The 22,943-nt window shown below is 36.8% G+C and overlaps 2 protein-coding genes across 5 annotated transcripts in view; one reads left to right on the top strand and one right to left on the bottom strand.

The window, feature by feature from the left end:
* Window positions 1-2,358, top strand: part of LOC115212358 (DENN domain-containing protein 2B-like) — a 133,135-nt gene extending 130,777 nt beyond the window's left edge. The window contains exon 17 of one of the 2 annotated variants that reach the window (XM_029781231.2): window positions 688-2,358. In XM_029781231.2, the coding sequence (XP_029637091.1) occupies window positions 688-818 (131 nt within the window). In that variant the 3' untranslated portion in view covers window positions 819-2,358. The remainder of the gene's footprint in view (window positions 1-687) is intronic. The other variant, XM_029781230.2, reaches the window with a different exon arrangement.
* The window catches only part of LOC115211742 (probable methyltransferase-like protein 15 homolog), a 73,512-nt gene that overhangs the window by 45,075 nt on the left and 5,494 nt on the right, over window positions 1-22,943 (bottom strand). For 2 of the 3 annotated variants that reach the window (XM_036503216.1, XM_029780395.2), the window contains 3 exons: window positions 21,095-21,289; window positions 16,622-17,046; window positions 15,245-16,226 (listed from right to left, as the gene is read on the bottom strand). In XM_036503216.1, coding sequence (XP_036359109.1) covers window positions 16,629-17,046; window positions 21,095-21,289 — 613 coding nt within the window. In that variant the 3' untranslated portion in view covers window positions 15,245-16,226; window positions 16,622-16,628. Of the gene's footprint in view, window positions 1-15,244; window positions 16,227-16,621; window positions 17,047-21,094; window positions 21,290-22,943 lie in introns of those variants that run through there. The other variant, XM_036503215.1, reaches the window with a different exon arrangement.

Here is a 22,943-nt window from a genome sequence, read left to right as displayed (position 1 = left end):
GTGTTGCCAGGAATTGAGCTCATGACCTTATGATCATGAGCCAAATGCTCCTAACCACTAAGCCATGCGCCTTCACATTGTAAAGCATACATAAGGAGAGTTTACGAAAAAAACAAAAGACGAAGACAGATGGTTTAGAAAACAAACAGATGTATTAGTATAATGCTCAGGAATAGAAAAAGTCTTTTACGTTTCGAGCCTACGCTCTTCTACAGAAAGGGACACAGAAAAAACAAGGAGAGAAAAAAATGTGTGTAGTGGCTAACGATCTATCATGGCGACTGATACATAAAATGATCAAATGAGTGGAATGTTTCATGGGGAAATTTTTGACTTTTCATTATCTTCCATGTTGGATGGTTTGACAGGAATTGGTAAGCCAGAGTGCTGAACTGGGCTTCACTGTCTGTCTTGGCTTGGTTTCTACAGTTGGATACTCTCCCTAATGCCAAACTCTTCACAGAGTGGACCAAGTGCTTTTTACATGGTACCACCACCATTGAGATCTGTTTTGATACGATTCCTATTACAAGATGCCCTTCCTAACGTCAGCTACTTTACAGAGTGTGCCGGGCGCTTTTTTAGATGTTTTTTTCTTCTTTTATTTCTATTTATCATTTTTGTTTTGATGTCCAAAATCTTTTTCTAACACCACTTTTCCCCCCTCTGTTTCTTTTTCTTTTCTAGAATTGTTTTTAACACGGGTCTATGAACACTCCAATGATAGTTCAACTGCTGGTATGAAAAGTAATGTGAAAGATTTAGGGAAGAAAATGAAGAATTTTGGGAAAGCCTTAAAAACAAAGTTCTACACATGATATTTCTTCATAAATGTCTTAATCTGTTGTTCCTGAATCCTGATTTTTGAATCTCTATGTTATTACAATACCATAATAATTGGTCTGTAGTCCGGCAGCTTATCATGAACCTTGGTTCATTTGATATCTAATCAGAAGTATGATACTGTTGAAAAATGCTCGCGGTAAAATTTTTTAAATTTTTTATTTATTCTCCATACAAATATTTTTGTTATCGTTCTAGATGACAGTTAAAACAAGTAATTGGAATATTGCTAAAATCTGAATTTATAAAATTTTGCTGCTTTGCATTTTTTTTTTCTTTGTCATGTCCAAAAAAAAAAATTGTATGAGTTACCTCTCTTGTTCTCTCTTGCTTATTTTAAAAACAACAAAAAAAATTTGTTCAAAATTTTGTTCTAAATTTGAGAGACATTGGGCACTGTTTGAAATCAATGCAACTATTTTATTTAAGAAAGAAAAGAAAAGTATTATCTCATTTTTTGAAATTTTTTCCACTATTTCAATTAATTTCTTGAAGCTGTTGTAAAAATTCTTAAATTCTTGGCCTGCAAGTGAGAGAGTAATTCTATAATGTCGAAGGAATCTGAAACAATGCTGACTCTGTTGACAATAGTTCTGTTTCAAAACCTAACTATGCAACAAAATAATAAGGCAGCTTAAAAGTCAGTGCCAAAACAATAAATACTGCTTTTGGTTTAGATGTAAAACATGCCGTGATATGAATCTGAGGGAAGATATGACAAAGCACCACACGAAAAAAAGCCATTAAGTTCAAATACAATTTGATTATTGGATTTTATTTTGTTTTTCTCTATCCATATTTAATTAAGGGAAACTTATTGTTTCCCCCTTTTATTTTTTAAACGTTCATATTTTTAGCATGCCTTTTATATTAATACCTTAAGGAAATATCTGTTTCTTTCCAGAGGTTTTAGTGGAAAGTTTGAATCCAACATGACAAAGTCGTATAAGATTTGTCAGTTATATAGCGCTTCTGCTGATTGAAGCAGCAGAGACAGTATCAGCTTTAAAGTAAGCCTTAAGCTTAAAATTTTTATAGTATTTATTCACAGCTTGGTAGACTGGGTCCTTGGCAAGGATCCAGTACAGCACGAGCAAAGGGATACATGCTGCTCAGTATGTCAATATCTATAATAATTTGGCTAGTTTTATCTTTTGGTTTTCTTCATTTCTCATCCATCAAAATCATTTGAAAATAGTGGAAATGTGTGTGTGTTTGTATGTATGTATATATATATATATATATATACATATACACATATACATGCTTTATGTGGAACATAATAAAGGAGTGCTTAATACATGTTGTAGAGGGTATGGTTATTTTATTGAAACTGAGTATTTGTCTTGCAACTTGAGTTTCAAACTACTGTTATCTTCAGCCAAGACAATTGTAAGTATTGTGATAAATCCTCACCTGAAGATCGCAATGGCATGAAACTCAAGTTGTGAGACAGACTCTTAGCTTCAATTTCAATAAAGAAACTGTGTGTGTATATACATATATATATATATATATATATATATATATATATATATATATATATATATATAAAGTAAATGTCAAACAATGAGAATGAATGCTCAACACCACATTGGTGGATAAAGATCCTTTATTTGTGTATTAAGGCTACCAATGGTTTCATGTTAAGAAAATATCTTGATATCTTAACAATTTTTAGAGCCAATCACATGGAGGAATGGTGCTCTTCTCCATTTTGGATTAAAACATTTTAGATGAAAATGGAGACAAACACCATTCCTCCATGTGATCAGCTTGAAAAATTAAGATATTAAGATATTTTCTTAACATGAAAACAATGGTATCCTTCATACTATATATATATAGACAGACATACTGTATGTGTATACTCTTAGTGCATAAGTTGGTGATAAACTATTGGTGAAATAATTTTGCAACTGTATAGATATTTTCATTGAAGCCAAGGTAATTTTAATTATGTTGTTAATACATTTCGTAAGGCATGACTAGTAAAATATCATTTCCTTCCTTATAAATGTAAAACTTTGTGCCTATATAAGAAATCAATAACATTTCAGTTTTTTTTTTACCCCAATTTTGATAAAGGTTGAATGCCTCTTCATTATCAATAATTACATATGCCTTGATGCAAATATTTTAATAATTATTATTGTAGCATAAAGTAGTGTAGATATATCTTAGTAAGTTAAGTTGTGTAATGTTTCCTATCAAAAGAGACGATATATTGGAATGATTCAAAACAACATCTATTCTATCATTTGAGTCACCATTGCTTCTTTGTATCTCTTCCATGCAAATACACACGTTAATGTAATTTTCGAATCTTTATGTTTGTTTTGGTTAATTGTGGCTTAAGATAAGTCAACAAAAACATGTCAGCTATGATTCTTTAGTTGAATATTCTCTGGTTGAAATCCAGAGAAAAATAACAGATCAGTATTCTTTTGGTAGTGTGTGTATGTATGTGTTTGTATATATATTTATATAAATATATACAAACACACACACACACACATACATACACATGTATGTAAGTATGAATATGTGTGTGTATGCATACATGCACACATTCTACTAAATAAATAGATATTTTAAACATGACTTTGAAATAAGCAAACATATGCGCACAGAAATTTTCAAACGCGTGCACGCACATACATATACATACAAACAGATATGTGTATTACATATCTGTGTATGTACATATGTGTGCATATATATATATATATATATATATAGTTATTTTATTGATGCTGACAGAATTTTGCAAACTGTTACTCTGTTTCAGGTAACCTCTTGTCACGCAGTCATCTGACAAACAGTTGCATGAAACACTGAATAACAACTTCTGAACTTTTTCCACTTCAGTAAAATAGTATTTTACTCTGTCTTTGGTATTCGAGTACTATTTTCTCCACTTTGTTTTTTCACCTATATATGCTTACATGTGGTTGTTAACATATTTACACACACACACACACACACACACACACACAATTCTACCCACCCGCATTCACTGTTTTCCCGCTCCCATTCACCTCTACACACCTTGTACATTGAAGGTCCACTATTTTACCCCTTATTTTACCACTATTTTATTTCATTACAGCTCCACACCAGTCATTGTGCAAGAGACCTATTCTGTTCTGGTCCCTTCTTTCTTATTTTAACCCTTCATCTCTTGACATGAATATGAATCCACCTTCTTCTCTACTGTAGCCCCACTCAGTTGAAGGGAATCTTACTCTTGCAAGCTGCATGCATGGTTCTTACTAGTGCTGGTGCCATCGTGAAGACTACCCAGTACATGCTGTAAACTGACTGGCACTAGGAAGTGCATCTAATCATAGAGACCAGGCCAGAATAGACGTTGGAGCATCATGTGGTCTGTTGGACCTGGCAGATCCTGTCAAACCTTCCTATATGTGCCAGAGAGAATGTGGATATTCAATGATGATGATATGATATGACATACATATATATACACACATACATGTACACATATACACACCATTTATTATTCTACATCCACATTCCATACTAGCACCATCTGTCTTACAGAGTGTTCTGGGTGCAGTTTGTCATAGTACTAGCTCTATAGAAATTGTCACGGTCTTAACAAGACAAGAGTAATGGGTCTGCTTAACTCTGTGTTTCCTCTGCTCTTTACAGAATGTGTAACATGCATTTTTTCATGGCACTAACATGAGTGGGGTTTGCCTTGTACATCACAAGTGTAAAGAATCCTCACTTCTCTTAGACATGTTTATTCACTGAATGAAATGTGGCTGAGAAGATGAACTGAAAAGAGAATAATGGCAGATGAATCAAAATGGGTAGGTGAAGAGAGAGTGTTTGGTGGCAGAAACAGAGTGATTGGATCGTGAAGGTGAGGGAGTGATGGGCAATAAGAGATGTGGACAATGGTAAGAGCGAGTGATGGATGTCAGTAACAAGCTGTCTAAAGGAGAGTGAGTGATGACTGGCAGTATAGAAAGTGTGGTGGCAGAGTGTGTGAAGTACAAACAGATCTGATGCAATATCTTACACATAGACCTTGTGATGGACGAAGGATTTAGATTGGTAAGGGTGGCGATAGGGGTACTAAATATAGTTAGATCCAGTATCATCTCTCATTAAATGGGCAGCTTAAGTGACAGTAATGGGTGATAAGAAGATAAGTGGGTATCAAAATGGCAAGAGAGGCAGCAGATGCTTCTTTGCCTCCATCATGCATGCCACTTTTTAATGTTCGATTTGCCATGCTTGCACAGGTGAGTGAGTGGGGAAGGTCATGTTTTCTCCAGCATCTTGTATTGCCAATTGACATGGTCCTTCATCATCTCCTTGTGAAATGTGTTATCATCGGATCATTTTCTCCCAAGTCTTTATCACTCCCTCTGTTCCGTATCTTCCATTTTCTCTGAAACTCTTTGTTGCTAATAGACACGACATATATGATGTGCATACATATTTGTGTTTGTATATCTTTTTTTCTCTCTATATATGAATTATTGCTATGTTGGTGTTGTAAAGCCAAATGAAGATATAATGTACATAAATGATTCATCATCATCATAATCATCATTTAATGTCCCCTTTTCCATGCTGGCATGGATTGGGCAGTTTCACAAGACGGGACAAGCCAGAAGGCTGCACCAGATTCTATGTCTACTTTGGCATGGTTTCTACAGCTGGATGCTCTTTCTGATGCTAACTGTTTATCAGAGTGCCTTCTGTGTGGCATTGATGGGATAATCCAGCTGAATGGATTATAGATTGGAAGGATAAGGAATAATAATAGTTGTTACATAATGAAAATCTCTGACCATCCACACAGTCATAATAATAAAAAAAAACTTAAAGAACATTGTTAATAAAATTTCATTACTATCTTCTGAAGGGAACATATTTAATTACATCATACTCTACTGCAATTGTGCACTGAAAAAGTGATTTATAAAAAAAACCAAATACAGTTTATGGGATTAGCCCCACAGAGCATTTAAAACTAAATACAAAGACATAATTTAGTTTAGACTTACTTCCATATTGCATGAATGTAGTATCTAATACAGTTAAAAGATTTTCTGTCATTCTTAAAAAAAAAACCAGAAAACATTTCACTATCAGCCATATATCATAAGTTCTTTGATAAGCATAATGTAAAACTTAGCTACTGTTGCTTGAAAGCATACATCTAATATTTCCCACCATAACTAAAATTTTAGATTTCTCTTTCTCTCAATCTCCCATTCTTGTTAGATCAGCAAAATTGAACCCAGTTTCAGTTGTAACTCCCTAATATGATCAGAAATGGATTGAGTAAAAACGAAACTGATAGAATAAGTACTAGACTTAAATAGAATATAAGTATTGGAGTCTGATTTGTTTGACTAAAACCCTTCAAAATGGGTCCCAGCATGACTGCAGTCCAATGACTGAAACAAGTAAAAGATAAAACTTAGTTATGGAAACTAAGTCCATCAGCATATAGACAGGCACTCCCACAGACAGTTGATCTTGAGTTCCTTATTTATGGCCTTGAGGATTATATTAAACAGGAGGAAGATGAGAACAAGGCCACAATGGACACTTAGTTGTACACTGAATTCCTTATTGAATTTGTTGCTAATTTACATTTTGCTGACAGATCCTGTATATTCATGGTTTGTACTGCTCTTAAAAGCCTTCTTCCGAATCTCTGTTTTCTTGAATGTGGTACTTTGTCAAAAACTGCCACCAGGTCAATAAGTGTAAGATATGGCTTGCTCTTTGTTTACAACTTTTACTATTGAAAGGGGAACAGTGGTACCCCATTCTGGCACAAATCTAAGCTGCACCTTATATATCCTATATGTGTGTACAAATATCTATAAAAGTATATATGTATAACTGTTCTCTGTGTGTGTGTTCTTTTATACATTTCAGCCCTGGCTATGCTGGGCCACCATACTAGTAATAATTTGTGTAATTTCTATGTATTATGTAAACACGTTTACTATGTATGGTTATGGATCCTGTTTATTCTTTCTTGTCACATATAGTTCTCGCTGAGAGGGGGTGGGGTGTCATATATTTTCTATCATGACAAAAAGAAAAAATTTCTTTTAGATTCTCTTATTTTTCTGATACTGAGTTCATCAGTCAACAAGTCAGCCAGCCAGTTTACGGTCTTCCATCCTTTCAATACCTTTTCTTCTTTTATGATATTTACATTCAGAAAACGTATGCTTAAACCTTCAAATTTAGGAAATGAAGAACCAACTTTTTCTTCTTTCATCCATGTCAAATTATTTGAGAACATGGGCAGACTTTTTATTTCCTTGATGGCAGCTGTATGGAGAAAGAAAGTAGACATTTGCCCTTGTCATATCTATGCTCACTTGTCCATTACTGATAAGATTGTTGGCTTGAAGCATTTTGGAAACTGAAATAGAGTGAACTGATCATCATCATCATCATCGTTTAGGGTACGCTTTCCATGCTAGCATGGGTTGGACGGTTCAACTGGGGTCTGGGAAGCCAGAAGACTGCACCAGGTCCAGTCTGATCTGGCAGTGTTTCTACAGCTGGATGCCCTTCTTAACGCCAACCACTCCGAGAGTGTAGTGGGTGCTTTTTACGTGCCAGACGAGGCTGGCAGACGCCCACGATCGGATGGTGCTTTTTACATGCCACCGGCACGGGGACCAGACGAAGCTGGCAACGGCCACGGTCAGATGGTGCTTTTTACGTGCCACCAGCATGGAGGCCAGTCGGGCGGCGCTGGCAACGGCCACGTTTGGATAAATACAAAACAATGTGAATAAATAAGCATTACATTTGATAAATCTGAAAGCTAAGAGTTAAATGCTAGATTTTCTTGTTTCTTATGACAAACCAAATATATTCTACTTTTGAATTTTAAATTGGAATAAACGTAGGTTGTTTTGGGCAGCTAGGTCTTTTATAATTCTGAGTTCAACCCTTTAGCATTTAAATCATCTATATCCAGCCTAAATATTCTACCTGTTCAAACTAACCAGATCAAACCTCTCACACCTACCCTACACTGTCATTCTAAAAATAAACAGTCACATCATCAAAATCTCAAAGCTAAGAGACAATGCATTATTACCGTATTTTAACATGAATAAGGAACCCTTTTTTGTCAAAAATTAGGTGAAAAAAATATGGGAGCTTCTTATACATGGATAGTATTATAATCCCTTACAAAACATTGTTTCCAAGTTTTAAGCCCCCCAAAATACGTTAAAATACAGCCATTCAAAGCAATGAGAATAGGCATAGGAGTGGCTGTATGGTAAGTAGCTTGCTCACAAACCACATGGTTCTGGGTTCAGTCCCACTGTGTGGCACCTTGGGCAAGCGTCTTCTACTATAGCCTCAGTCCAACCAAAGCCTTGTGAAAGGATTTGGTAGACGCAAACTGAAAGAAGCCCATCGTATATATGTATGTGTGTCTATGTTTGTCCCCCCAACATCGCTTGACAACCGATATTGGTGTGTCTACATCTACGTAACTTAGCGGTTCGGCAACAGCGACCGATAGAATAAGTACTGGGCTTACAAAGAATAAATCCTGGGGTCAATTTGCTTGACTAAAGGCGGTGCTCCTGCATGGCCACAGTCAAATGACTGAAACGAGTAAAAGAGTATTACATTTGATAGAGTAATCTGAATGCTAAAGGGTTAAGCTCTACGGCAGTTGTCTGATGATATTCCTCTGACAAAGAGAAAGATTATATTTGATCTAAACAAAGGGTATTAAGCATTTCTTGTGCTTATATAATTTTATATACATATTTATTTAGCTGTGGAATGAAAGGAAAATATTCGAGCAGCTGGATTTGACATATATCAAATTAAATTCTAGATTCATTTAAAATCGATATAGGCACTTAAAAGATCATCTGAGTAAAACAGTACTATATTTATTCATTTCTTAGATTTTATTTGTAGTTCAGTCTAGGTATATAATTTAAAAATAATCCTTAAACTATTAACTTCAAGAAGTTATTTATTTTTAATCATATATGAATTAACTTCTACACTACTTTCTGTAAATGTTTTTAGAAAATCTATCCTTGTTTGTCACAGGGGTTAATCATCATCATCATCATCATCATTTAACGTCCGCTTTCCATGCTAGCACGGGTTCGATGGTTCGACCCGGGTCTGGGAAGCTAGGAGGCTTGCACCAGGCTCCAGTCTGATCTAGCAGTGTTTCTACAGCTGGATGCCCTTCCTAATGCCAACCACTCTGTGAGTGTAGTGGGTGATTTTTACGTGCCACCGGCACAGGTGCCAGGGGAGGCTGGCAGCAGCCATGATCGGTTGGTGCTTTTTACGTGCCACTGGCACAGAAGCTAATCAAGGCAGCACTGGCATCGGCCACGTTCGGATGGTGCTTTTTACATGCCACCGGCACAGGTAAGAAAAAAAACACACACTCACACAGAGTGATAGATGAATTATCTCCATACATTTTGTAAATAGAATGAATGGTGGATTCATTAGCACCAAACTTGCAGTCCACAACAATGAAGCTTCCACCATCGTGTATTTTCTTGATCATCTCCATCTCGTAGAGAATTCACTTGTCTGCATTGTTTCTTAAGATCAGGAACTATTGTATTCTTTCTGTTCACTGGTTCCATATTGATAGGTGTGAGTATATAAATCCCTATTAAAAAATATGCAGTCTCACAACATGGTGATGTAAAGACAAGCGATAATTGGTAGCTGAGCATTGTGGTACAAGCAGAATCTTTCACTGATCCTTGACCCATGTTATCACAAATCAACCTGTGATGAATGAACCAGTGATTAAACAGGGTTACATGTAAAGGGTGAAGACACTTTCTGGTCATGAATGAGTATGGGACTGCATCTAGAAAGTTTTCCTCTGAGGCACAAGTCCAAGCAAGGTTGTTTGTGGAAGACAAGCAGTCGCCCATGAAATCCATTTTCCCTTCTTCACACCACTGGTGTTATCCAAGGGGAAAGGCAAAGGATGATACAGCTTGGCACCAGTTACATCACAGCTCATTTCCACAGCTGAGTGAACTGGAGCATCATGAAACAAAATGTCTTGCTCAAGAACACGACACAGCCCAGTCCAGGATTCGAACTCACTACCTCATGATTGTGAGCCCGACGCTGTAACCACTGAGCCATGCACCTTCACAAAGGCCACATGTATTATATTTATCTGAATATATTTACCTTCTGTACTCTGCCGCCTATAGTATTAATAGGCAAAACTACACAGATGATAAATTTTATCATAAATCAAGTAGAAATGATGTTGGTAAAGCTATGACAGTGAAAGTTCCAATGAGAAAAATCCAACAAAATTCCATACATGGCAGGTGAAGGCTGGAAACTAAATACATAAACTCTGTCAAAATTAATGATTCCTAGTGTTCCATTAGTTAATTCATATCTAACCAACGCTTTGTGTTCTGTACATTTTCTTGTCATCAAATCTTTGATTTGTATTGGGGCTGTTTTGAAAACATTATAACATCTTTCAAATAATCATTAAGAGATCACTTCAGGTTCAATCTTTGCCTACCATATTTTTACAATAGTATTTTTAAAATTTCTTGGGTCTATTCACATATATTTTTTACAACTGCTTTTTAAAATATGTTGAATTCCTTCTAATTTAAACATATTTGAACTTGTCTGACTTGCGAATTTCTTCCATTTTCATTTATCATCAAAGCCTAAATTTCACAGTATTGTTATTATTATTATTATTATTGTTGAGATTACTTCTTGTATTCACCTTCAGTTTTTAAATAATTGCTACAAACAGTTACAATTTATTAAATTGTCAATTTTAATAGCAAACACACTTTATCTTTCAATCCTAGTCTATTCATCACTTCAAAGAAATATCATCCAAAATTCAAGTAATTTTTGTTATATTGGTTGTGATTTATGCTCTTATTTTATTTCACTTCTTTGCTAGCTAGCTGATTCACAGTATTTCAAACGCCTGTAAATAACCGTCACTAAATTCACACTGAAAAAGTGAACAATACTTTTTATTCAATAAAATAATTCATTTGTTGACTTTTTTTTTTAATATCAGCTATTTTGCAATAGTAACACTTTTGTTTATTTTTCATTTGCAAAGACCTATTTTGATGAAACATTTACTATTGGACAACCAATTTTTGTAAAATTACTGCCAAGTAGAAAAGGTTAATCTTTAAAGCAAAAAAACAAACAAAAATAAAAAACTTCAAACTACTGAATTTGCTAACGAGCCATTCCAGTTTCTGTAATTAATAAAACTGTTTCTGCAATTTAATCTCTTTTTTTGTTTTGTTTCAAAGTGACCTTTGTTATTAAAATATAATTTCTACAGTATTTGATTTTTATTGTTCACCAAAGAAAAGATATGCAATGTATTATATCATTTTATATTTTACTAAGTATTAAATGTGGAGGTGCATGGCTTAGTGGTTAGGGTGTCAGCATCATGATCATAAGATTGTGGTTTTGATTCCTGGACTGGGCGACGCATTGTGTTCTTGAGCAAAACACTTCATTTCACGTTACTCTAGTTCACTCAGCTGGCAAAAATGAGTAATGCTGCGATGGACTGGCGTCCTATCCAGCTGGGGAAAACATACGCCATAGAAACCAGGAAACCGGGCTCATGAGCCTGGCTAGGCTTTAAAAGGGTGCATTTATATTATTAAATGCAAATACATTTATGATTATTTCAAGTTTTAACTCTGATGGCAACATACGGTAAGAAATTCAGTATAAAGGGTAGATTGCATAATATACCAAATTTGTGATACTTTTTGTGTTATAAAAACAGAATTATTAACTAAACAGGAAATGATCAGTAAATTTGACTCTAAGACTGAATCCAAACGAACTGATGAGACAGTTTGCATTTTGATCATGTGTCAATGCCTTCAAAAAATGGTCAAACAAATGTAAGTATGTAACAAATATGAAGAACATGTGCTAAGTAGAGAATCGTTGTAAGATGGAGATTTACTTATGGATTCAACAAAATAATAGTTCTTAGGGCATAAAAATGTTTAACTGAAAGTAAATTGAAGAAGAATAAATCACTCATTTATAGGCTACTGGTTACCACGTCTCTTAACAAAGTTTTGTTGTGTTAATTAACGATAAAATGTCATAGCCATTGTATTATAAGACCAAGTGTTGATTAATTCTTACTTACTCTTTTACTTGTTTCAGTCATTTTGACTGTGGCCATGCTGGAGCACCGCCTTTAGTCGAGCAAATTGACCCCAGGACTTATTCTTTGTAAGCCTTGTACCTATTCTATCGGTCTCTTATGCCGAACTGCCAAGTTATGGGGATGTAAACACACCAGCATCGGTTGTCAAGCAATGTTGGGGGGACAAACACAGACACACATATATATATATATACACATATATACGACGGGCTTCTTTCAGTTTCCGTCTACCAAATCCACTCACAAGGCTTTGGTTGGCCTGAGGCTATAGTAGAAGACACTTGACCAAGGTGCCATGCAGTGGGACTGAACCCGGAACCTTGTGGTTGGTAAGCAAGCTACTTACCACACAGCCACTCCTGCCAGCGATATATTGTTAGCAAAGTGACCATCGGTCTCTGATTTGCAACAAGCAAAATAGCTAGTTATAAAATCTCAAAAAGAGATAGAGTAGTAACATATACTAAACAGTAAAGCGAGTCACCACATCAAAGTGGCAAATGAATGTTACTGCTCCACCTGGGGTTAAACTAGTAGTAACATGTATCTGCCACTTTGATGTAGCTACTTGCTTTAACCCTTTCATTACTGTATTTATTTTGAGATGCTCTGTGTTTCTTTCAATTACTTTAAATATAACAAAGAATTTAATAAAATAACTTGGTTACCATTCAGCTAGTGTTAGGGACATAAATTGTAACTAAGGTTTGGTGAAAGATTTTAATTCAAAACTTATGAAAACAGGACATTTGTACTCAGAGCCGGTTTCAGCCGGATTGGTAATGAAAGGGTTAATGCAAACATTATTAAAGTTAATTTCTGGTAGTTCTAATTTATGTTTCTACTGTACATAACTGTCATTATGGAATGTTATTTACTTAATACACAGTTTTATTTACATAGAAATGGTTGCCTTTATTGCAGGTTACTGTAAACACTGTTTTTATATGATACAATGCAAAAAGTAAAATAATTTTTTTAAATTTGGGCTTCACAGAAGCAAGGTGGCTGAGATCCTTATTTCTTTATTGCCCACAAGGGGCTAAACATAGAGGGGACAAACAAGGACAGACAAACGGATTAAGTCGATTACATCGACCCCAGTGCGTAACTGGTACCTAATTTATTGACCCCGAAAGGATGAAAGGCAAAGTTGACCTTGGCGGAATTTGAACTCAGAACGTAGCAGCAGACGAAATACCACTAAGCATTTCGCCCAGCGTGCTAACGTTTCTGCCAGCTCGCTGCCTAAAGGAACTCAGGTGGCTGAGTTCCTTTCGAGGGTTGGGCCTCATGGAGGCAAAGTGGCTGAGTTCCTTTTGAGTGTTGGGCCTTATGGAGCCAATGACCAAAACCTTTGGCATTGTCATGCTTGAGAAGACCCATCAAGCCGAACAAAATCACAGACCTGGCAGATACTGATGTCATGCAAATTCACACCCATACTGGTGACATGTAAATGCACCCCGGTGTCACACAAACAGCACCTGTGCCAGTGGCACATAAAAGTACCCATTACACTCTAGGAGTGGTTGGCGTTAGGAAGGGCATCCAGCCATAGAAAACTATGCCAAATCAGACTGGAGCCTGGTGCAGCCTTCCAGCTCAGTCAAACTGTCTGACCTATACTAGAATGGACAATGGACGTTAAATGATGATGATCATGATGATATGCAGAAATAAGTTAAGTCTAGAAGGGAAAGGGAGCATGAGCCTCCAGGAAACACTACTCTATATTGTAGTGCTCTCTTAAGGGATCATTTTATACTATCGACAGTTGGGCAGTATAGAAATATTTCTGGTTTACTGTATTTTCTGGCATACAAGTTGAATTTTTCAGACCGAAATTTACACCTAAAAAGGGCAAGTCATCTTATATACCAGGAAAACTTTGGAGGACCAAAAATTTCATGTGAAATGCAATGGAAAGATGTTTCAATGTTTACAAAATCTGGAATAAAATAAGCTTATAGGACGCCCAACTTTGCATATAGGGCCCAGGATGACATTTTGAGATACTCTTTGGGAGAAAAAAATCTATCTTACATATGTCAGCTTGTATGCCAGAAAATATAGTAACCATAAAAAAACATTCAAGTGAGGTTGTTGCCAGTGCCGCTGGACTGGCTCCTGTGCAGGTGGCACATAAAAAGTACCATTTGAGCATGGCCGTTGCCAGTACCGCCTGACTGGCCCTTGTGCTGGTGGCACGTAAAAGCACCCACTACACTCTCGGAGTGGTTGGCGTCAGGAAGGGAATCCAGCTGTAGAAACTCTGCCAGATCAGATTGGAGTCTGGTGCAGCCATCTGGTTCGCCAGACCTCAGTCAAATCGCCCAACCCATGCTAGCATGGAAAGCAGATGTTAAATGATGATGATGATGATGATGAAGATGATTTTCTCTTGAAATATTTTGTTTCAGATAATTTCGAAAACAGTGAAGAATTTAGTGAAATAAACTTTTTTGTTATCAAGGTGAGTTCATCAGTACATCAAATTTCTTAGTGCCAGCTGGCTGCTTTATCACCATTGTATATGAGTTGCACAGCTTTTTCAAGCCATCTGCCCTCATCTAGCTAGTATACCACCCTCTAGATCAAAGAGATTTGGTCACCAACGTATTATTGTTATATGCAATCAAAAGGGTGATACAATAAAACAGTGGTTCCCAAACTTTTTTGAGGCCTCCCCGCCATAAGCAGGCCACATTCCTTGTGTCCCCACCCCAATTAACCATCACAAACAGACCTCTTCCTGAAGCAAATTCAAAGCAACTGCATTTCACAAATAAAACTTTACCTAACGAACCAATTATGTTGTTATTTTTACATGGATCGCTCCCCCATTATTGCCCCACTTTTTACATGCATTACTACTTCATTACTACCCCCACTTTTCTTCAACATTCCCTTGGAAATTTCCACCATCCCCAGGGGTGTAATACTGCCCACTTTGGGAACTACTGCTGTAAAAGAACAAAATGAATAAATGGCAACAAAGCTGTCACAAATGATACAAAGTGAATCAGAAATGTGACTAGCTCTTCATTAAAATGAAAAATGATGCTGATTGTGTTTTAATGAAACATCCTTTCTAAGCAAAATATTTACAAGAGACAATAAAATAAATAAATAAATAAACAAAACAAGTTAAAAATAAAACAAGTTCAATAATTTATCAATAGGCATCAGTGATGAGTTCGTATATGGGATGAAATAAAATCTAGTCAGTCTGGATTTGAGGTAGAAACAGTGAAAATTTGGTTGATTAATATTTATCAGAAATATAAAATTTCTAAGTATCTCATAGAGATATGTGCAGTGGTGGAGCGACAGAGTGGCTGTATTCTCTCAACTTAAGGTGACAGTCCCATGAAGGGAATCACACCACCACTATTTAGCCCTAGGAAGCGTCGATGCTTCCTAGGGCTAAATAGCAGTGGTGTGATTCCCTTAATGGACTGTCACGTTAAGTTGACAGTATACAACCACTCGATTAATATTTACTTCAGAGTAAATATTAATAGAGCATATACTATATTTGATGGCATAAAAGACACACAAACATATTACATATACTTCAATTCCAGCATGTTCAAAATCTGGAATAAAATAAGCTTATGGAAGGCCCAACTTTGCATATAGGGCCCAGGATGACATTTTGAGATACTCTTTGGAAAAAAAAAATGCATCTTACATACCATTGAGTATGGTATATATTGTGTATTTAGATTTTACATTGTTCGCCAATTAAGCTGTAGCAATTGTGTGTTTTCGAGCAATTTGAGCTGAAATAGCTGCCAAAACTTTTATCAACAGAATTTTGTAAATTCAGTGAAAAGGTTACATTTTTTTCACTTGTATATGAACCAAGTTTAAAATATAAATAATTCTTTCTAGTTTTATCACAAGGCCAGTAATTTTAGGAAGTGGGGGCTAGTTGATTACATTGACCCCAGTACTTGACTGGTACTTATTTCATTGACACCCCAAAAACATGAACGGTGAAGTTGGCCTTCGTAGGATCTGAACTTAGAATGTGAACAGCCAGAAGAAATGCCACCGGGTATTGTGTCCAACATGCTAATGATTCTACCATTTCACCACCTTAGTTTAAAAATAAATAATGAATTTGGAAGCACTCCGTCAGTTATGACGACGAGGGTTCCGGTTGATCCGAATCAGCCTGCTCGTGAAATTAACGTGTAAGTGGCTGAGCACTCCACAGACACGGGTACCCTTAACATAGTTCTCGGGGATATTCAGCGTGACACAGAGAGTGACAAGGCCGGCCCTTTGAAATACAGGTACAACAGAAACAGGAAGTAAGAGTGAGAGAAAGTTGTGGTGAAAGAGTACAGCAGGGATCACCACCATCCCCTGCCGGAGACTCGTGGAGCTTTAGGTGTTTTCGCTCAATAAACACTCACAACGCCCGGTCTGGGAATCGAAACAGCGATCCACTGACCGCGAGTCCGCTGCCCTAACCACTGGGCCATTGCACCTCCTTAAAAATAAATAATGAATAATGAATTTAAGAGCTGCATTTAATAGCAGCCCTTAATTTGGCGGATCGAGCTCGAGGATTCCGTTTAACTTCTGTAGGATCAGGAACAATAACTTTCTTTTGTATAGGGTTCCATTTCTTTGATATAATCCCTTGCACAGAAGCTTCATTGTATATTTTGGAAGGACTCAGAAACTGATGAGAGCTTAAAGACATGTTCTTAGAAGCATTAATGTCAATTCCATGAAAATGTCTTTTGACAATACGGTCTTCAAGAGAATGAAAAGAAATAGCTGCACAAACTCCTTCTTCTTTTAGATAACTGTGAGCGACAAGTAATCCGTTCGACAGCTGGTTTAGTTCATTGTTCACAAATATACGTAACGCTTGAAATGTTTTCGTTGCAACATGGGCTGGTCTTTGGAGTTTATCGAGTTTCATTGGACTGAAAAAAGAAAGGAAATTTTTAAGTAAATAAAGCAAAATTAATAATGTTAATTTGAAATCGTAGTCGTGGACCATGCCACTGCTGTCTGACTGACATACAAACACCCAGCACATTCTGCAAAGTGGTTATCATTGGTAAGGCCATCCAGCCACAGAAACCATGCCAAAACAGACAATTGGAGTCTGGGCCGATCTTCATCTGGCCAACTCCTGTTAACCCTTTTGATACCAACCCGGCTCTTGCTCCGTGGTACAAATGTCTTGTTTTCAAAAGTTTTGAATTAAAGTCTTCCACCAAACCTTAGTCACAATTTATGTTCCTAACACTTGTTTAATGATAACTAAGTTATTTTACTAAATTCTTTGTTATATTTAAAGTAATTGAAAGAAACACAGAGCATCTCAAAATAAATACAGTAACGAAAGGGTTAAACCATCCAACCCATGCCAGCATGAAAAACAGATGTTAAATGATGATGATGATGATGATGATGATGACTTCTGTTGAAATACACTGCCTTTCTTACATTTAATTTTTGAAAAAATACAGAATTTGTTATTACTAGGCTGATATTTGTACTGCTTTGTATCACGGAACCAAGGGTGGTCTCAAGCAGATTGATATTAAAAGGGTTAAATATGCTATGTGTTGCTTCACATACTTATACTGCTTTCAGCTATTCTTATCTTTAAGTGCTTCATGCAATCTAACCTCTATTTCAAAATGTCACTCTCACCTAACACATGAACCAGTCTTTTTTAGATTTCTTTGTTTCTTTCTTTCTCTCTCACACTTCCCCCTTCACTGCCAAATGTTTCCTTGTAATTCACCTGCAAATCTCACTCTGTCCCTCTGGAGATTTTATGGGGTTTTTTGTCTTTACAAAGAAATGTGTCCTATGTATTGATGAAGGCAACATTTAAGAGTGTAGGCATTCGGGAATAATAAAATCAATAAGTCAAAGAAACAGAGCAGTTTGATCTGTCGAAGAGAGACATTACTGACTTATTTCAAAGTAATAAAACAACACCTTCACCCACTTCGCTAAGAAATGATTTTTCTCTTCAGAACCAAAGAATATTCGAGTGATGAGTAACTATTGACTCTCAAATCATTTTCCTCATAATATGGAGAGGGTTTCTCATACTTGGCATGGTTGTACATGTTTTTATCACTAACATGCTGGACAACATTCAGAAAAACTTACTTGATCAATAATACATTTTTGCATGCTGAAAATCTTTAATCATAAGGTTTCGTGCTTTGTCAGTTCTCTTTACTAAGTACCACCACCACAACATCAACAAGAAGAACTAGAACAACAACCACAAGAAGAACAACAATCGCAAGGAGAACAACAATAACAGAAACTTTTCTTCAAAACTAGTTTGTTGCACAAAATTGGTTGCATTCAGTTCTGTGTCTCTTTTACTCTTTTACTTGTTTCAGTCATTTGACCGTGGCCATGCTGGAGCACCGCTTTTAGTCGAGCAAATCGACCCCAGGAGTTATTCTTTGTAAGCCTAGTACTTATTCTATTGGTCTCTTTTGCTGAACCACTAAGTTACGGAGACGTAAACACACCAGCATCGGTTGTCAAGCCATGTTGGGGGGACAAACACAGACATACAAACGTATACACATGCACACACATACATATATATACATATATACGACAGGCTTCTTTCAGTTTCCATCTGCCAAATCCACTCACAAGGCTTTGGTCGGCCCGAGGCTATAGTCGAAGACACTTGCCCAAGGAGCCATGCAGTGGGACTGAACCCGGAACCATGTGGTTTGTAAGCAAGCTGCTTACCACACAACCACTCCTATGCCTATGTACATATTGTTCCAGTGTGAATGTTGCATATGAAGCTTATCTTATCATTTATGACACTTTGTTTATCCGCAACAAAAATGCATTAAGAACATTTCACACAGTTCAGTATTTTCAGAATTGTATCTGTGCTGGTGGCACATAAAAAGCACCAACTGAACGTGGCCGATGCCAGCACCGCCTTCACTGGCTTCTGTGCCAGTGGCACGTAAAAAGCACCCACTACACTCTTGGAGTGGTTGGCGTTAGGAAGGGCATCCAGCTGTAGAAACACTGCCAAATCAGACTGGAGCAGCCTCCTGGCTTCCCAGACCCCGGTTGAACCGTCCAACCCATGGTAGCACGAAAAATGGATGTTAAACGACAACAATGACGATGTAGTGGTTAAGAACATCATTTTCCTTTAAATATTTCTGCCACACACACACAGTGCCAAATTAAGACCCAGAAAGGCCTTAAGTACTAAAAAAATTTTGGTGTCTCCATATATATGTAATTCAAAATATAAACAATGATAAACCATAAAATAAAATAATGTCTATTTTTGTATCCTTCCACTTTTATTTATATTTGAAAAGTTTTCTCCACCTTTTTTCTTAATTGTAAGACCCTTGGAATTAATTTTACATAGCATATCTGCTTCTGTATTTAGTAGAGATAAAGCAACATGAATATCATTTTAGCAAGTTTAAAGTGATTTCTTTTGTGCCATAAACCATTTACCATTTCTGTGGTGCCCCTGTTTCCCTTGAAGCCCTAAGCATGTGCTTATTTTGCTTAATGGTTAATCTAGCACTGGCCACACATTACCTTACAACTTTTCAAAGGTTAGTGTCAGAAGTTCAAAATTTCTGATATTCATCTTCACACTTCTGATCAAAAGAAATCCTTAACAAACTACAATGTTTTCCCTCAAACAAAAAAAAAAATTCCATCAACTTTGTTAGTGGTCAGCACCAACAAGGCCCAAAGGATTATTCAATCTAAATATCACATTCCTCACATAAATTAATTCTTAATAGAAAGTAAATGGATCTCATTAGGTAATTAATATTTTAACAAATGCTCCCCACTTGTAATTGGACCTGATCGTTGATTTAATTAAGACTGTGCAATGATAATTAATTACAGTGTTCTGACATTAGAAGAGCCGGTCAGCCCTTTATTGTAGTAAAGCATACTTTGTTACAGTTGTTGATTGTTGTAGTTGGACAGAACAGTTAACTATGGCAATGCTGGAGCACTACCATAATGGGCTTATGATGTGGTGAGAGTTATTGTCAACCCCGTGGGATTGGAAGAATGGACTTGCCAAACTCTTAAAAAGAGTAGCGTACTGGTTGAAATCGGAGAAGTCGTAAGAGTCATTGAGAGTTCATGGAAGTTGTTGAGATTGTTGAGAGTTTGTATTTATTGGAGTATCATGTTTAGTGGAGTAATTTGAAGTACGTTGTGTGAAGACAGTTGTGTCTGTCCCTGATTTGTGAAATCTGTATATCCAATGCATAGAAGGATATAAAAGTTTAGTACTTCTTTTGAAGGTGGAGGCACAATGGCCCAATGGTTAGGGCAGCGGACTTGTGGCTGGAGGATTGTGGTTTCGATTCCCAGACCGGGCGTTGTGTATGTTTATTGAGAGTAAACACCTAAAGTTCCACGAGGCTCCGGCAGGGGGTGATGGCAACCCCTGTTGTACTCTTTTGCCACAACTTTGTCTCACTCTCTCTTCCTGTTTCTTGAGTAATGCTGCGATGGACTGGCGACCTATCCAGCTGGGGGGAACACATATGCCACAGAAACCGGGAAACTGGGCCCATGAGCCTGGCTAGGCTTGAAAAGGGCAGAAAAAAGTTAGCTGCTCTGGCAACGATCACGCTCGTATGGTACTCTTAGTGCTCCAATAGCATGGATGCCAGTCATCGAATTTGATTTCGATTTCACTTGCCTCAACAGGTCTTCGCAAGCAGTGTCCAATGAAGGGAAGGGGGCAGGGGGCAAGTCAATTAGATTGACCTCCAGTATGCAACTGGTACTTAATTTATCAACCCTGAAAGAATGAAAGGCAAAGTCAACCCAGGTGGAATTTGAACTCAGAACATGATGTCAGACGAAATACTGCTAAGCATTGCGCCTGGCATGCTAACGATTCTGCCAACTGACGGCCTTAAAAGAATTAAATATAATGACAAATGATTTAGACACATTTACCTGTCAAATACACTTGCTACGATGGCTACCAACTGATGTGTAGTTACAATTTTCCCAAATGCAGCCCGAAACTGTACAATAGCATGAGCTATATCGTGAGCTTTCTTCTCCTCTCCATATTTCTTGATAAGTTCCTGCAAACTTTTTTCATCCAAGGTGTTTACCACATCAGCAGCAGTAGGCTGGTCAGCTTCCCTAGGAAAATATTTTAATATATTTGTTTTAAAATACAACAAAGTAGAGCAATAAAATATGATGTTATGCTATGAAAAAAAAATCTCCCAGTGCTCTCTGTAAAGTAACTGGCATTAGGAAGTGTATCCAGCTGTAGAAAACTTGTCAAAGTAGACACTGGAGACCAACACAGCCCTCAGGGTAACCAGATCCTCTCTAATTGTCCAACTCATGCCAGCATAGAATGCAAATGTTAGATACTCTTACTCTTTTACTTGTTTCATTCATTTGACTGCGGCCATGCTGGAGCACCACCTTTTAGTTGAGCAAATTGATCCCAGGACTTATTCTTTGTAAGCCTAGTACTTATTTGATCGGTCTCTTTTGCCGAACTGCTAAGTTACGGGGACGTAAACACATCAGTATCGGTTGTCAAGCGATATTGGGGGTACAAACACAGACACACAAATACATACATATATATATATGTATATATATATATGTATATATATATATATATATATATATATATATATATACATATATATGATGGGCTTCCTTCAGTTTCTGTCTACCAAATCCACTCACAAGGCTTTGGTCGACCTGAGGCTATAGAAGAAGACACTTGCCCAAGGTGCCACGCAGTGGGAACGAACCCAGAACCATGTGGCTGGTAAGCAAGCTACTTACCATACAGCCACTCCTGATGATGCATTAATAATACAACCATGTCACAAATCTTCCCTGAAGTCAGTTTACAGAAGAAGTTATTTTTCTTAAGTATTAAGGTATGGGTATGGTTGTGTGGTTGAGAAGTTTGTTTCCCAACCATTAGGTTTGGGGGTTTGGTCCCACTGTGTGGCACCTTAGGAAAGTGACTTCTACTACAGCCCTGGACTAACCAAAAGCCTTGTGAAAGGATTTAGGCGAATAAGGTGAAGTCTGTTGTAGAAATTACAGGGTGGCCTAAAAGTCATGCACAAAATAAGTTCAACACACTCCAGAATTGTAAAAGACATGCTTCAATTTTACTAAAATTGAATAAAATAAATAAAATAACGATGCATGCACATGTATTTATACATGATGAACAAAATGAATAATAATAACATAACATATATAAAATGTCAAATGTTTTGGTGCGTGACTTTTGGCCCACTCTGTATATATTTGTGTGTGTGTGTTTGTGCCTCATCATCATCGTTTAACGTCCGCTTTCCATGCTGGCATGGGTTGGACGATTTTGACTGAGGACTGGCTAGTTACAAAATCTCAAGAAGAGATAGACTAGTAACATATACTAACCAGTAAAGCGAGTAGCCACTTCAGAGTGGCAAATGAATGTTATTACTGGGGTTAAACTAGTAGTAACATGCATCTGCCACTTTGATGTTGCTACTTGCTTTAACCCTTTCATTACTGTATTTATTTTGAGATGCTCTGTGTTTCTTTCAATTACTTTAAATATAACAAAAAATTTAGTAAAATAACTTGGTTACCATTCAGCTAGTGTTAGGAACATAAATTGTGACTAAGGTTTGATGGAAGATTTTAATTCAGAACTTATGAAAACAAGACATTTGTACTCAGAGCCAGAGCCGGTTTCAACCAGGTTGGTAACAAAAGGGTTAAGTAAATGGAAACTGAAACAAGCCTGTCATACATGCATGCATGC

The sequence above is a fragment of the Octopus sinensis genome, linkage group LG5 (assembly GCF_006345805.1).
Source record: "Octopus sinensis linkage group LG5, ASM634580v1, whole genome shotgun sequence".
NCBI classification, from domain to species: Eukaryota; Metazoa; Mollusca; class Cephalopoda; order Octopoda; family Octopodidae; genus Octopus; species Octopus sinensis.
The sequence above is the reverse complement of the archived record's forward strand: the minus strand, read 5'-3'. Positions and strand labels throughout refer to the sequence as shown.